Genomic DNA, 15,255 nt, shown 5'->3' with positions numbered 1-15,255 from the left:
AGTCAATCATGAATAGCTCACGAGTGCTCGACTCACTTACACCCCTACTTGTTAGTCCCAAAATCTATGTTAGATTTGATGATGACACTTGGTAATAGTTTGTCATTGCAAAGAACTGGTAATCTATAAATCTAAATTGGTTACGGATTAGTATAGCTTGTCTGATTTTAGAATCCATATATGTCGTTGTATGTCAAGGCTCATCACATATTCACATTTGTAGTTGAAGTTACAAGTTATGATGATCGAAAAAGTAATACACCAGTCCATGTAACAAAAAACATCCTAAAAGTAAAAGAACATAAAGAAAATAAATTATAAGCATTCAATTACAATCAATTTTGAACCTGAAAAACACCCAACTTACAAGAATCAATCATAATCCGTAAACACTATCATCTTAGTTTTGAAACCGCATACAATAAAGAGAATACAAAGTGTATATATATACAAGACAAGCAAAACTTTTTTTTGTCACCCGCTATGATTAGCACTTAGCAGGAAAACAATCTGAACCAAAGCTTCATTCCCATGGTTGTGTTGGAACACTCACACTTGTCCCTCCCCTCTCTCTGTAATGCATTACAGAGGAAGAGGAGGAGGAACCTTTATGAACGTGACTCTGACACTCACACATCAAACTCAAGCCGACATTGGGAACCAATGCTGGGGCCATTTGGGGTATGTTCGCTTGAATAAACTCATGCACACCGTGTCATTTTGTTGTAGCACACCATTTAATATGCATTTCATCGCACCTACAAAATTACAAATAAAAACATCATAAAATATAATAATCTCCTGCTTTCATTTCTTACTATTGCAGAATTTATTTTTAGTTATTTTTTGGAACATGTACTACTAAATTATTTATAGCAATATGAAAAAGAACATACCATGTGTACCAACGGGCTCTTTGATGCGTCCACGGCGACCCAATTTTGTCCAAACTTCCACGGGCTGTATAAAATTATAAAATTAATATAATACCGAGGGCATTTACGTCTTTTTTTATTTGCTTTTATTTTTCTCATTGGCTACTGCAAATAAACATGTATGTATGTATGTACCTTGAACCATTTGACATCCTCAGGGTTATGGAACATATATCGTACTGCAGCTTTTGACTTTGAAACACGTTGAGGATATCTGCATCATACACACACAATAAATAACACAAAAGCTTTCAACACAAACTATGTTACTATTTCGTCATTGAGGAAGGGTAGTTTAGTCATTTGACAACCATCGAGATATCAAGTGTGTTTCTTACCCGGTCAAAATGATCTTTTTGAGAATGATTTTATCAGGATCAATACTTTTTAATGAGCCAACAGCAGCAAGGACAGGTGTGGAAAAATCACCTCTACTCTTCATAACAATTAATGGAAGAGGAGGAAAAGTGATTGGAGCATATACTGAAGCAATAGAAAAGCGTCCTGCATGAAGAAATCTTTCCATCTTGTGTTTCTCTGAATTGAAACTATCAGTTGCAAAAGTCGGCCTGCAAATTTTTTAATCAGTAGTCAAGATCTGATGATATATGAAATATGTAAATTGTTTTAAATAAATATATATATGAAGGGTAGTTGTAAAAAATTACAAAAAAGGACATGGATGCTACCTTGTGACAAACTGTCTGAATCCAACATGAAATATTAGTTCTTCTTTGGCTTTTATGGGCTCACTGTATGTCTCGTGTTTCTTTAACCTACACAAACAAAAAATTATTCAAAACTCTTAAAAAGACTTAACATATTACTATTCTTGGTAAGGAAATATAAGAATGTTGCTATTAAGGGTAAAATAGGAAGGTGTTCATTTAATTAGAAAGATACCTGAAGTGAAGGACAGAAATCTTTGATTCGTGTTGCAAGAGCCCACATGCGACAACTGGCATAGTCTTTCCCAAAATGCAAAGTTTTGAAGCAATGTGGATGGGGACTTGTGTGATGTGAAGTGTCACATAAGAATTTGCAACTACACATTCATCTACACTTCCTTGTTCCATATCCATAGCTTTTTTAAGAACATGCTTCTGTGTTCTATTGAAATTATCAAATGCAAAGATTTTTGCATATTCTTGAGGTAAAGATTCCTGAAATATTAAAAGAATAAATTGTTAACGAAAATCATTGTGTTCAATCATAAATGAGGAATAAAAAAGAGGGACTTACTTTAGGGTCCCATGTGGAAGTCCTAAATGACTTTAGGCCTCTGTATTTAGCAAATCGTTTCCTTGCAGGAATATCTACAGGAGCATCAACTTCATCTGGGAACTCTGAAACCAAATGAACAACCAATAGGATTAACAACTAAACTTTTTACAAATTTGCCCTTATTTACTTTTTTGACTTAATAGAAAGAGTCAGGGTTAAGAGACATTCCTCAATAAGTCCTAATTTTTTTTTTTTTTTGCAAATTTCGCCTTATGTATTTTTTCTCAAATGATTCATAAACATCAGTTATTGGACAACACTTATGGAAAGAATTCTTCATCATAATTTGTGCAGATGTTTTCTTTGACAAGGAATCAGTGAATACCTTCATCTTCAGCATGTGCTTCTTTTATTTTTCGAATATCTTCTTCTATCTGCTCCTTTGTCAAGTTGTCATTATCCTGCAACCATAAATAAAATACACATCATTTTTAGGTAAAGGGTGAAATAAAGTATATGTTTTTGTGTAACTTACACTTATATTTAATTATTTTTCATTTACGAAATTTAAAAATAGACATGCCAAAAAGCTAATTTTAAAAAATAACAAAATGGATCACATTCCCTCATGAATTTAGAAAATGATACTCAAATTTAGCTAACTCATGCAGTTTAAAAAAATAACAAAATGGATCACATTCCTTCATGCATGCTCCTATTTAATACCATGGAACAAAACAAAACAACTTTTTTTTTCATTCCATGTGTTCCCTGATTCCATCATACCAAACACTACCAGTTGCAATTCTTAGCATGACATACCAAAGATACTATGAAACACACACACACACACACACACACACACATATATATATATATATATATATATATATATATATATATATATAATATGTAAAAATACCATCATCATGGAATCAGCTTCGGTTTCATCATCAGAATCCCTAAGCTTGAGTGAAGCTTGGTCATCATCAAGGTCAAACTTCCTACTACCACCTTGACCAGGGATGTCATACTCTCCTCCTTCATCAACTACCATGCCATTACCATTCTCTGAATCATCATCACTATCTGTACCAGATACATCAGAATCATCCACAATCCAAGCTGCCTGTAAAATTAAAAATTATATTATTTATTTTTATATATAAAAAAAAAGACAGTTGTAATGTTGAGAAAACTGCTTACCTGGTATTCAGAAGTACCCCGAGGAAGAGACCTCTTTTTCTGCTTCTTTTCCTTCTGTACTCTATCAGCATCAGCCATCTCTGCCTCTGTTGGCCATGTCTAAAGAAATAACAAAATATGAACTTCCACCATGTCAAATACAAATTAATTGAAAATTTCACTCATTATAGAAACGTCATCCAAATAAGAAACTGTTTTCACTGCTATAATAATATACCATTTTTCAGTATATAATGCCCTAACAAGAAAATAGTTGAAGGTAGAAAGCTATAATTGGGTTAATTTTTCTAAAGTAGAATGACTTCAAAAGAAAATAATTAAAAGTACATTGCTACAATTGGGTAGGTTTTTCAAAGTACAATGCCTTAATAAGAAAAATACTGAAAGCACAATGCCTTAATGAGAAAAAAAATGAAAGCACAATGTCGTAATAGAAAGAATTGAAAATATGATGCTACAAAACATAATAGACAAATAAAGGAAAACTTGCATTTAGCTCATTTAACGAATATCAACTTCACCAAAAATCTTTCTCCAAAGGAGAGTGAATATAAAAAGAAAGAAAGTAAAGTTAACAGATTAGATAAAGTACTCTATAAAAAAAAACAAGGGAGAATTATTATAAATAAGAAAAGCAAACAGTCCTATGTAAAAGTTACCTGTTCGCCTTCAAGAGGATCAGGTATATTTTCAACAAGTAAAGGCTCTTGCTTCATAGGATCTGGGACTAAAGTTTTGATGACCTGTAACATTTCATATTGCAATATCAAGTAAATCAGCTGGCAGATATTAAAATTTAAAAGTATACAAACTAATCAAATATTCATTTAACATTATTCATACAAAAAATAGTAGAACCTGTGAGTCATTTATCTCATCCGCATCCATAAAATCACCTTCTTTTTTCAAATTCAATGAACATGGATCCTTGAGAACTTCAATCTTGCCCAATTGAAAATCACCAGCACCCGATACATGAACCTGATGAAAAATAGGTTAGCCACTCAATCAAATATATCAACCCACAAAATAACAATATATATATATATAAGAAAAAAAAACAAATACCAGCTGATTCACTGAGAGATTACGAGCACGAACATAACCAGTAATAAGAAGTGTACTTTTTCCAAACTCATCAGCCACCATGTCAACCTGCCATGGTATTATTACATAAGCTACCATACTACAAAGATAGATATTGTTTCAAATAAAAAAAAGTGAAGGATTTGCTCATTATTATGACTATAAAAGCAAAGAGAGATTACCTTCTGAGCCATGATGTAAGGTCGTTGGGTACGCCAATGAGGTATCACAAGCCTTTGCTCCTTAAAAAGCATCATGAACTACATACAAGCCATGTCAAATTAAGAGTTAAGCCACATAAATCTGACATTTATCATGCTTTAACTCAAAGCATATTAAGAGAGAGCTGTTTATTTCTGAATTATGAACTTCAGCACTTAATCTGGACAGCTATACATGGCTCCAAACTCCTCTCGTGTTAAAATTGATGAATATTGTGAAATGTGGTTTGATATGTAAGGGTAAAATAGTAACTTAGGCTCATTCAAATGGTTTGAAAAAAAAACAGCCCCTAAGTTGTTCATTGGGATTTGGGGGACATACCTTGTGTAAGTCATCTTTTGTGTCTGCAGGGTAAAACTTGCAATCTTCAGGGAATTCAGAAGAAAGGCTAGAAATGCATGTCTTCTTAATATCATTTCTTTTTTTTAAATCAGAAGGTAAATTCTGCAGTGATGGATATACAAAAAAAAAAAGTTATTCCACTGTCAATAAAAACTAAATACTTACCTTTAAGAGACAAAGAATTTTCATAGATACTCACTCTAATGAAAACAGCAGAACTTGGTAAACCAAGAACTCTAAAAACAGATAGACATTGAGAGCCGAATTCATCCATGTAATAATTGGAACTATCTTTTTCACTTGAACAGTTACCAGAAGCCACAAAAACAATCAAATCTGCAACCTATGATTGAATTTGACAATTTGTTACTTGGACATCAATATAAATTAACCAAAAAAAGAAAAGGAATAAAATGATTATGTTTCAACCAATGAAATTGAAGTACCTTGGCCATTTCCATGCATGCCATAAGATCACCATGAGGTGCTTCTACAACCTATAGAAACAAGAAAATTAAGATACACTTATACACCTAAACTTTCACCTTTAAAGCTCAATGTAGCCTTCATCAATCAAATAACTTAAAGAACCTCAAAGTTTTATAAGGCCCATCATTCACCCAGATGTTAAAACTTTCGGGTTTTATAAGTCCTATCATCCATTCAGATGGTTTATAAGGCCTAATATCAAGATAAAGCTAAATGCAAGAAATAGCAGAGTACTTTTATTTATTTGTATCTTATATTGTTTATCATCCATTCAAATGTTAAAACATTCAAAATTTAAAAACTTAATATCATGATAGGGCTAAATGAGGAGGTAACTTAATGTGGGACCTACCGTTGCTCTTAGCCTGTACTCGGATGATGCAACTGCTGGAAATTGAGTTGTATTATTCTCATTTGACAATAATGCAGAAAGATCTCCTGCTAGTGAGCTTACATTTGTAGAAGCAGATAGACCAAATAAAACCTGAAATGTATAAAAACAGATGGGAAAACTCAATGCCAAAATAAATAAAGTTGCACAAGGTCGATAAAGTAAATTCAACATGGAAAATACTCACAATAACACGAGGAGCACTAGTTGTTGCACTTGTAGTTCTTTTCTCTTTCAAAAGGGCAGCTCTCTTCTGCTCTCTCATCTACATCATTCAAACCAAACGATCAATGGGGGCAAATATGTAAAAAGTCAGAAATTAATGGGTAAAGCGTAATTTCCCAGACTTTCTTTATTAAGTCATTCTTTATGATTCAATTCAAAAAGGAACATTAATATATGGCAAGTTCCAGTAAGATAATCAAATTACCATTTTGTTACGTTGTAATCGAGCAGCCCGAGCTCCCTTCATGGCATTGCGATCAGGCTTGTTGATCTTGCTTTTATCTAATATCCAGTCAAATAATCAAAAACATGTGGTGAATAAATCTTTCAATAATACACACAATTCCTTAATCCTTATTCTAAAATCATATTGCATTTGCAGATTTGCTCCAACGAACAAAGCTACACATACTCTTAGTGTCAAATGTAGTTTCCAAATGCAATGTTGATATGGATGTTGTTACAACTTTAAACAAATGTAGCATTCTATCTCAATACAGCCAAGATTGTGAGAAAGTGAGCTCCTTATAAGCCTTACTTGCTAGTTTCCAATAACTTTTAACAAAACGCTATTAAATTTAGTAACAGGTGGTCCAGAAAAGAGAGCTAGATGAGGTTCAAAGAGCTAGATTATGAAATATGCCTATCGAACTTGGTACATTACAGTAGCTACCCGGACTTGGATGCTACCACAACCATTCCTAGTGTAAAACTTGTTACAACGTTAGAAAAATTCATATAATATTTTGAAGTTTCAAAATCACAATCAACTTTCTAAAGATGAATGAACCAATTTCAAAGTATAGCTCTACTTTTATGCACACCGAAACAACATTCCAAATTCCGAAATCAATAGTGTAGCTCGTTTATATTTGCAACCAAGGGGGTAGTAATGTTTCAAACAAACACTTAATTATTTAACATCTTGCAGTAATTCCATATTTAGGTGTGTTGTATCAAAAAAGCAAATTAATAAGACACAAATAGGTGCGAAAAAACTTCGAACCTTTGACGGATGTTTTGTGAACATTGCGAGAGGATTTCGAAGCAAAACGAGTCTTATGCGACTTATTGACTTGAGCTCGAGAACCACCCGCCATTGTTGCTCCTGCTGAAGAACACGTCTGGGTGTTTGTCTTGTTCGAACTTCGAACTAAGAAATAAGTGAAGGGGGGCAATAAACCCTAACTGGGATTTTAGAGACGGAAAGCATGTTCGTATAAGTATTTATAGGATGGGCCGGGCTAAGACCCACATCAATTAGCCCGCAGAACTTACCGGTCTCGAGTTGTTTTCTTCTTTTAGTATATAACTAGATTATAGCCCGCGTTAAACGTGGGAAACGCAAAAAAACATATAATCGTCTTCAGATATTGCATAATGATTATAAAAAAATATATGGTTATTGGTATTATTGAAATGTGTATAAAATACATTGAAAACGATATATATCTATAATCATTGAAGGACCTCTTTGCAGACAACATTTTTTGTTTTATTAGTTGAAGGACTTTCCATGTCTCATATAATTATGATATTGTTATACAATTATAAGAATTTTAATTAGACGTTTATTCCATAAGGTTACATAATTTAAACATATATTGACAACCAATATACCGTTTTTTTCCATTGCATTAAATATTGACAACTATTTCATTTATTCAAATAAAGTTATGTAATATAAGTTATAGAATGTTAAATATTATATGGATTTAATTTTAATATATCATCAATGGAGATTTTTCTAATTCATGATTGGTTTATTTTAAATTGATTATCAATATAAATGCTAGTTTTTATATTTGTTCTTATTTATTTGGTGTCCGCAAGAACTTTGTATTAGTTTTGGTGCAACTTTGAATAATTTTAGTATATCATCAATGTAATTTGGTATATCTTTCAATTATATGAAATATCAAATAATGACATTTCATTACTATTGTGATAATTTAGTTTATATATTGTATTTTTAATAATCTTAACGGTCCTATTTTTTTTCTAATAATTGTAATGCTTTTACTAATTGTACTTTTTACAAATCTCCTAATATGTTATAATTTTTATCTTACTTTATAATTTTTCATAACTATGTTATTTTCAAAATTGACTGCCTTAATAGTTTTTTTTTCAGTCTATTCAATTTTATATTTCATTGTACAAGATCATCGTTTGTATGTATTCTGAAATTTCACTTTAAAAATGTTTAATGTTTACACCTTGATATTAATTTTTTTTTAATAAACCCGTGTAATAATTATGGAATATATATCTCATTTTAATTAACATTTACTTCTTTCATTATATCAAATTCCTCATTAAACGAATATATTTTCGGAAAGTAATAATTATAATGGGGCAGCATTATCTAAGACGTAAATACTTGATATACTTTTGGAGAAAATAAATCAGGATCATTAAAAAAATTTATATAAAGAAAATAAAAATTTAAATTTGGTGAAATTATGGATAAATTATAGGCGAAAATTATTTTGGAAGCTGTTGTATTTTGTAAGGTATAATAATATTACAAAATTTGAAATATGTATATTTGATGTGTAGATTTACAAATTTTATTGTTACTATATAAAGATAAAAAAGTAGGTTGATATGATATACAAAAAGATAATAATTTCAATGATATTTTAAAATCATGCCAAAATTAACCGGATTCTTATGAAATAAAAATTAAAAAAAAAATCATAATCATCTCTAATATATAAAAATAACATTTTGGTAATTAATGTCAGTTCCCAAGATAGTTAATTTCTGTTTTGTTAAAGGTGCGTAATATCTTTTCCTGTTTATTTGAAAAGTTTCAGAAAAGTAGTTAACCGATTTCATGTAATTTGTGGCAAAGAAAATCGAAATATATGAATACATATATTTGATATAGGAACAAAAAAATAATCGAAAAAAAAAAAGAAGGTACTGATCTTCTAATGCACAAGAGCGGATGTTTGAAGCAGAAAATGATGATGTAAACTATAAACAATAATAATGATGTTGTAGGAGAAGGTTTGAAGAAAAGAAACGATTGAAAATAATTGTGAGTCGCAGATTCAATGATGAATCGTTTATGTATGTGATAATTTGAATATGATTTTTCGGTATTAATGATTTCCTAATAAAAGTAGATTTTATATTAATGGTTTACTAATATAAACTGATTTATATTAATAGTTGATATTAATGTCTTGATTGAAATGATTTTGTTAGTAATATGATTTTAAATTGACCATATTAAAATCTTCATAACTGGAAATTGAAGATTAAAAATATGGAAATCTTTTATTGAAATTAAATACATTCCATTTCAACGAATGTAAGTTATTGTTTGACGATTGGAAAACATTTATTGGATTAAATATATTCCATACAGGGAAGATGATATCAGCAATTTGATCTAAGGGTGGAAAAAATAAGATTGAAATACAATCAAGGGTTCAGATTATTTAAGATGATGTCATAAGGTTTCTCTTTTAGTAATATTTAGAGATAGTATATTTACAAAAAAAAAAAAAAAAAAAAAAAAAAAAAAAAAAGTGTAACTACAAGTTTATAAAAATGGAATGATTTAATGAGAAATATTTCGACCGACAGTTCTGTATTTAATAAGTATGAATAGACATCAACAACCCATAATTTCATTATAATAGGATAAATGAGAGATATATCGATGTTGATAATTATGTATCTCTAAAAAAAAATATGAGGCGGTGGAGAAACTAATGTGTCGTTTGGTTTGTTGGAATCCATTGGAATTAGATGGAATTGGAATCTAATTTCATCACTCTCCTTTGTTTTGTTCAGGCTTTCGAAAGGAGTTGGATTCCTAAATGAATCAAATTTTCCTTCCAATGAGGGAAAATAAAATTCATCCAAAAACTTAAGGAATTAAAATTCATTTCAAATGAGAATGTTGAGTGTTACCATATTACCCATTTTACTTTTAACACTACATATGAAACCTCTCTATTGTTGCCACCACCGCCACCTCCTCCACCACCACCCACCACCACCCACAATCACCACCACCGGTACCTCCGTTACCACCACTATCCACCCACTAGTATCGTCCCCTCTACTACTGTCAACCACTACCACCGCTACCCACCACCTCCGCCACGACCACCACACATCACCATTGTTACCACCCGCTACACACCCACCACCCACCACCGTCAGAACCACCCAACACCACCACTATCACCATCAATCTCCACCTCCACCACCATCACCACCTCTACCACCACACTACCTTCCACCTCCACCACCACTCATCACCATGACCATACCATCACTGCCACCACCACTCATCACCATGACCATAACATCACTACCACCACCACCATCATCGCCTCCACCACCATTTCCACCTTTATCACTACACCATCCACCACCTCCGCCACTACTTATGACTGCCACCATCACCATCACAATTACTACCACCACCACCGTCATCACATCCGCCACTACCCACCATCACCTTTGTTGTCATCATCACCACTATTTCCACCATCAACATCATTGGCACCATCACCATCATTTACTAATTTTATAATTTATATAATACACTTTTACATATAAGTTATAAAACAAAGTAAAAAAAAGAAAAAAAGAAAAAAGGAATTCTTGTTATTTTATATTATTTCAGTCCAATTTTTGCCAACCATACATAATATGGAATTGGATTTAAATTTCATTTCTGCCAACCAAACGGGATATAGAATTGGATTGCAATTCCTGACAGATTTCAATTCATTAACAAATTCCAATTCCATCAAAAACATTTTGCGAACCAAATGTCACCTAACAATATTAACGGGAGCAAACGGGACGAACATTGCATCCTCCGCCCCACCCCCGAAATTTCTCTATTCCCTCGCCCCCAAACTTTCGAGCCTCCTCAGCCTTGACCCCGAATTCCTAGATTATCACCTGATTGATTTTGGGATATTTTTATTGGGCTAAAATAAGTTGTTTTTTGGGTTAAAAATAGTTATTTATAACATAATTTTAAATGTTAAAAATAAAAATGTTATCGCATCTCAAAAACGTTATACTAACAAATTAAAAACATAATTTTTTTGTTGATTTTTGGAAACCCAAAATCATTGATATATATATATATATATATATATATATATATATATATATATATATATATATATATATATATATATATACCTTAAAAAGCATTTACAAGATTTTGCTGAATTTTAAGAGGTACAAGCTTTTAAGCATCATATACAATAATTTTATGCATCGGAGAATAATAAATTTTATTCGGTCAAAGACAGATTTTGAATAGGTCTTCTAAGCTTATCTTCAAATTGAATGGGTTAAATATGAAAAGGTCAAATAAGATGATGATGATAAGATTTTGAATGGGTCAAAGTTTGACCAAGTGTTCCTCATATCCAATTAAATCGGTAAATACTAAATCTTATCCGGTCAACATTTATGAAAAAGTCAAATAAAATGATGATGATAAGATTTTGAATGGGTCAAACTTTGACCAAGTGTTCCTCATATCCAATTGAATCGGTAATACTAAATCTTATCCGGTCAACATTTATGAAAAAATCAAATAAGATGATGATGATAAGATTTTGAATGGGTCAAACTTTGACAAAATGTTCCTCATATCCAATTGAATCACTAAATATTGAATCTGTCAATAATAATGAAAAAGTCAAATAAGATGATGATAAAAAACATTTACAATATTTTGCTGAATTTTAAGAGGTGCAAGCTTTTAAGCATCATATACAATAATTTTATGCATCGGAGAATAATAAATCTTATCCGGTCAAAGACAGATTTTGAATAGGTCTTCTAAGCTTATCTTCAATTTAAATGGGTTAAATATGAAAAAATCAAATAAGATGATGATGATAAGATTTTGAATGGGTCAAATTTTGACCAAGTGTTCCTCATATCCAATTGAATCGGTAAATACTAAATCTTATCCGGTCAACATTTATGAAAAAGCCAAATAAGATGATGATGATAAGATTTTGAATGGGTCAAAGTTTGACCAAGTGTTCCCCGTATCCAGTTGAATTGGTAAATACTATGTAACGCCCGCAAATCCGGGCTAGTCAATTTAGAGGCAATAGGGGTCGAAAACGACTTTTCGACAAAAGAATATTTAGAATAAATAATTTTAACCAAGTTGTAGTATATGTCACGAGGTTTCCATACATATAAAGAACGCCGAAATCCGAGTTATAACGAAGAAGTTATGACCCGTCGAAGTTTTACGGCAAAACCGGCACGACACCGGGAAGCGTAAATAGTGAATTTACGATAGAGCGAGATTTAGCCTTAGCAATCTAAAAAAAAGTTGTAGAATATGTTAAACTAAGAGCGTCGATAAAAAGAACGCCCAAATCTGACTTCGTATGAGGAAGTTATGATTTTTCTAAGATTTGGCTTAGCAGTACACGGCCCGAAACTCGAATTTTAATTCGAGCGGTTTTTGGCTTACGCGAACTAAATGAGAGTTGAAGATCTCATTAATAGGAACTCAACGGTAAAAAGATGGACGAAAACGGAGTTCATATGAAGGATTTAACACCCAAAGTTTTGAAAACCAAGAAAGGAAAGAAAACCCTAACTTTAGGGGTCGACTCGGCGAGTCCGAGCGGGATCCGGGTCGAGGAGTAAGTGACCGACTCGGCGAGTCGGCCAAGGAGACTCGGCGAGTCTGGTATGTGCGAGGAAAACCCAAATTCCGGGAGTTGTATCCTATATAAAGGGTGTTATGTCCCTCCCTCAGCCCCCATATCATCCCAGAGAACTTGTAAACCCTATATTTCGTGTGAGCTTCCATCATTTGAGAGAAATAGATTTGGAGGAAGGAAACTTTGGAAAGGAACTTGAAGATCAAGAAGGTTGCTTCAAAGGAGAGGTGTATACCCGAGATCTACTTCAGTTTGTGTTCATCTTGGAGGTATTAAGCTACCATTTTTCCTTCTTTGCATCTAGATCTATTTTTTCATGAGATTTGGGGGTTTTATGGTTGATTGAGACCCAAATCGAGTTAGGGGCTTAGATATGTTGTTGCCACTTCAGATCTATTGTTGGGATGGTCCAATATGTCATAAAGCATCAGGAGATGAGTAGTCGGTGAAGCCCTTTTGTCCTTAAACCAAACCCTAGTATGTTTTGAGCCTAGATCTCTTTAGTTATACGTAAAGTTTGCAACTTTACATGGGGATTGAGCTTTGGAAGTATGGATCTATGGTTTGGAGTCCCTGCATGACTCAAAAGCCCTCTGCATGTTGGAGATCTGAATGGACTCGACGAGTCCTTTGAGTGGACTCGACGAGTAGCATGAAGATGATGAGGAACTCGACGAGTGGGATGAACAACTCGTTGAGTTGGATGAAGTTGGGCATGAACTCGGCGAGTTGGAAGAACAACTCGGCGAGTTGGATGAAGATTGCCTGGTACTCGGCGAGTCTGCTCTTGGACTAGGCGAGTCAGGTCGCGAAGCCCCAAACCCTTCGAGTTGAGACTCGAATCAGTGAGTCGGATAGAGACTCAGCGTGTTGGATAGGTCAGGACTCAGAAATCGTTGGACTCGGCAAGTCATGTCGCGAATGGAAGGACCCTGAGTATATGAACTCGGCGAGTCAGTAAGTGGACTCAGCGAGTAGGGTTGACCTGGAAAGGTTGACTTTGACCAAGACTTTGACTTAGACCAGAATTGACTTGGTAGTCTTTCGGGGGTCAGTTACACTCAGTGTTGCATTGATATTGGTAGCTCGGGGAGCGAGTGGAGCAGGAGTTCAGAGAGTTTTCGGGCAGCAGCTAGTGGGATCATCAGCAAGTTCAGCCGGTGCAGGTGAGTTTCCCTTTGTGTGTAGGTATAAGGCCACAATGCCGGCCCATGTAGCTATGAGTAGAAGACCCGAGGGTTAGCCCTAGGCACAGTATGCTAGTATGATATTCAGGACGAGGTCCAATGATAGCGGGCGGGTGCCCAAGGATTTGTTTATATGATAATTTATACTTGTTGTTTGTGTGATACATGTATGTGCTTAGTAGGGAGGTGAGTGTGGGCGAGGTCCCGTATCTCACCAATAGCAGAGTGTGGATGGTGTTCCACATATGATTAGCAGCAAAGTAGGGGCGAGGCCCAAGTTAGGGAAGGAGTGAGTGTGGGCTGGACCCATATCTCACTATCAGTAGGAGCATGGGCGGGGTTCCATGTCTCGTCAGTAGCAGGACAAGGGCGAGGCCCGGGATAGGCGAGGCCTTAGGACATGATCCATTGTATATGTTTAGCTTATGTTTTGCAGTATGAATATGTGCTATTATATGTTAGCGTGCGAGGCCCTGTGACAGGCGAGGCCTAAGGGAAACAGATCTGTAACCGAGCGGGGCTCGAAGCCAGGCGGGGCCTGGAGTGGCGGGGCCGTTGTATCGGGCGAGGCCCAAGATAGCGGGCGTGGCCCAGTATGTGCATTATGTGCTATGCATGGTATGTGGTAGGGTGGGGAACTCACTAAGCTTCGTGCTTATGGTTTTCAGTTTTGGTTTCAGGTACTCCCGGTAGCGGAGGGAAGAGCTCGGGGTGATCGCATGGCACACACCGTAGATTAGACAGCCTGGGAATGTTTACTCTGATAATGAACATGTGTTTTGAAAACTTATACTCAGATTATGTTTTGGAATGATGACTTTGCTTAAAGTAATGTTTTATTGAAAGAAATTTTTGGTCTTGAATTTTGGGTCGTTACAAAGGAGTTACGAATTCTTCGCGGTCATTTAACAGTCTAAACGCCTCCTACTATTAAATTTAAGATCGGTCTAGAATTCACCAACATAGTCTAAACGAAAGTTTCAGATCTTGATTTTACCTATGCGTGGATATAAAGAACGTCGAAAACGGAGCTCGTATGCGAGAGTTATGATTTTTCTAAGTTTGAAGGCTGATACGCGATAGGGGGTGACGTGGCACCACTAGAATTGGACACGTGGCACCACCAGAAGTTTGCCACATGCACCAACTCGGCGAGTAGGCCCTCTTACTCGGCGAGTAGGTCAGTCAGCACCCCTATAAATAGAGGTGTCGGGTTCCCTCATTCTTCACACCCTCCTAAACTATTCTTTCTTTCT

At 34.3% G+C, this 15,255-nt stretch overlaps 2 protein-coding genes across 2 annotated transcripts; one reads left to right on the top strand and one right to left on the bottom strand.

Moving 5' to 3' along the window:
* Positions 1-292: 292 nt before the first annotated feature.
* Positions 293-7,330, bottom strand: LOC111902869 (uncharacterized). The gene is made up of 21 exons (XM_023898680.3): positions 7,127-7,330; positions 6,326-6,402; positions 6,083-6,160; positions 5,857-5,988; positions 5,462-5,512; positions 5,215-5,358; positions 4,995-5,117; positions 4,634-4,711; positions 4,434-4,520; positions 4,224-4,346; positions 4,025-4,108; positions 3,366-3,464; positions 3,082-3,288; positions 2,545-2,620; positions 2,178-2,281; positions 1,839-2,098; positions 1,625-1,711; positions 1,274-1,504; positions 1,071-1,149; positions 897-960; positions 293-758 (listed from the first exon to the last, which is right to left on the bottom strand). Exons 1-21 carry the CDS (start codon positions 7,218-7,220, stop codon positions 643-645), a joined length of 2,394 nt encoding a protein of 797 aa, XP_023754448.1. The 5' UTR covers positions 7,221-7,330; the 3' UTR covers positions 293-642.
* Positions 7,331-10,084: 2,754 nt separating this feature from the next.
* Positions 10,085-10,684, top strand: LOC111902964 (leucine-rich repeat extensin-like protein 3). Its single transcript, XM_023898764.1, has one exon. It carries the CDS (start codon positions 10,085-10,087, stop codon positions 10,682-10,684), a length of 600 nt encoding a protein of 199 aa, XP_023754532.1.
* Positions 10,685-15,255: the final 4,571 nt, after the last annotated feature.

The sequence above is a fragment of the Lactuca sativa genome, chromosome 2, assembly GCF_002870075.4.
Source record: "Lactuca sativa cultivar Salinas chromosome 2, Lsat_Salinas_v11, whole genome shotgun sequence".
NCBI classification, from domain to species: domain Eukaryota; kingdom Viridiplantae; phylum Streptophyta; class Magnoliopsida; order Asterales; family Asteraceae; genus Lactuca; species Lactuca sativa.
Note: the sequence above shows the minus strand (reverse complement) of the source record. Positions and strands in the feature narration are given on the sequence as shown.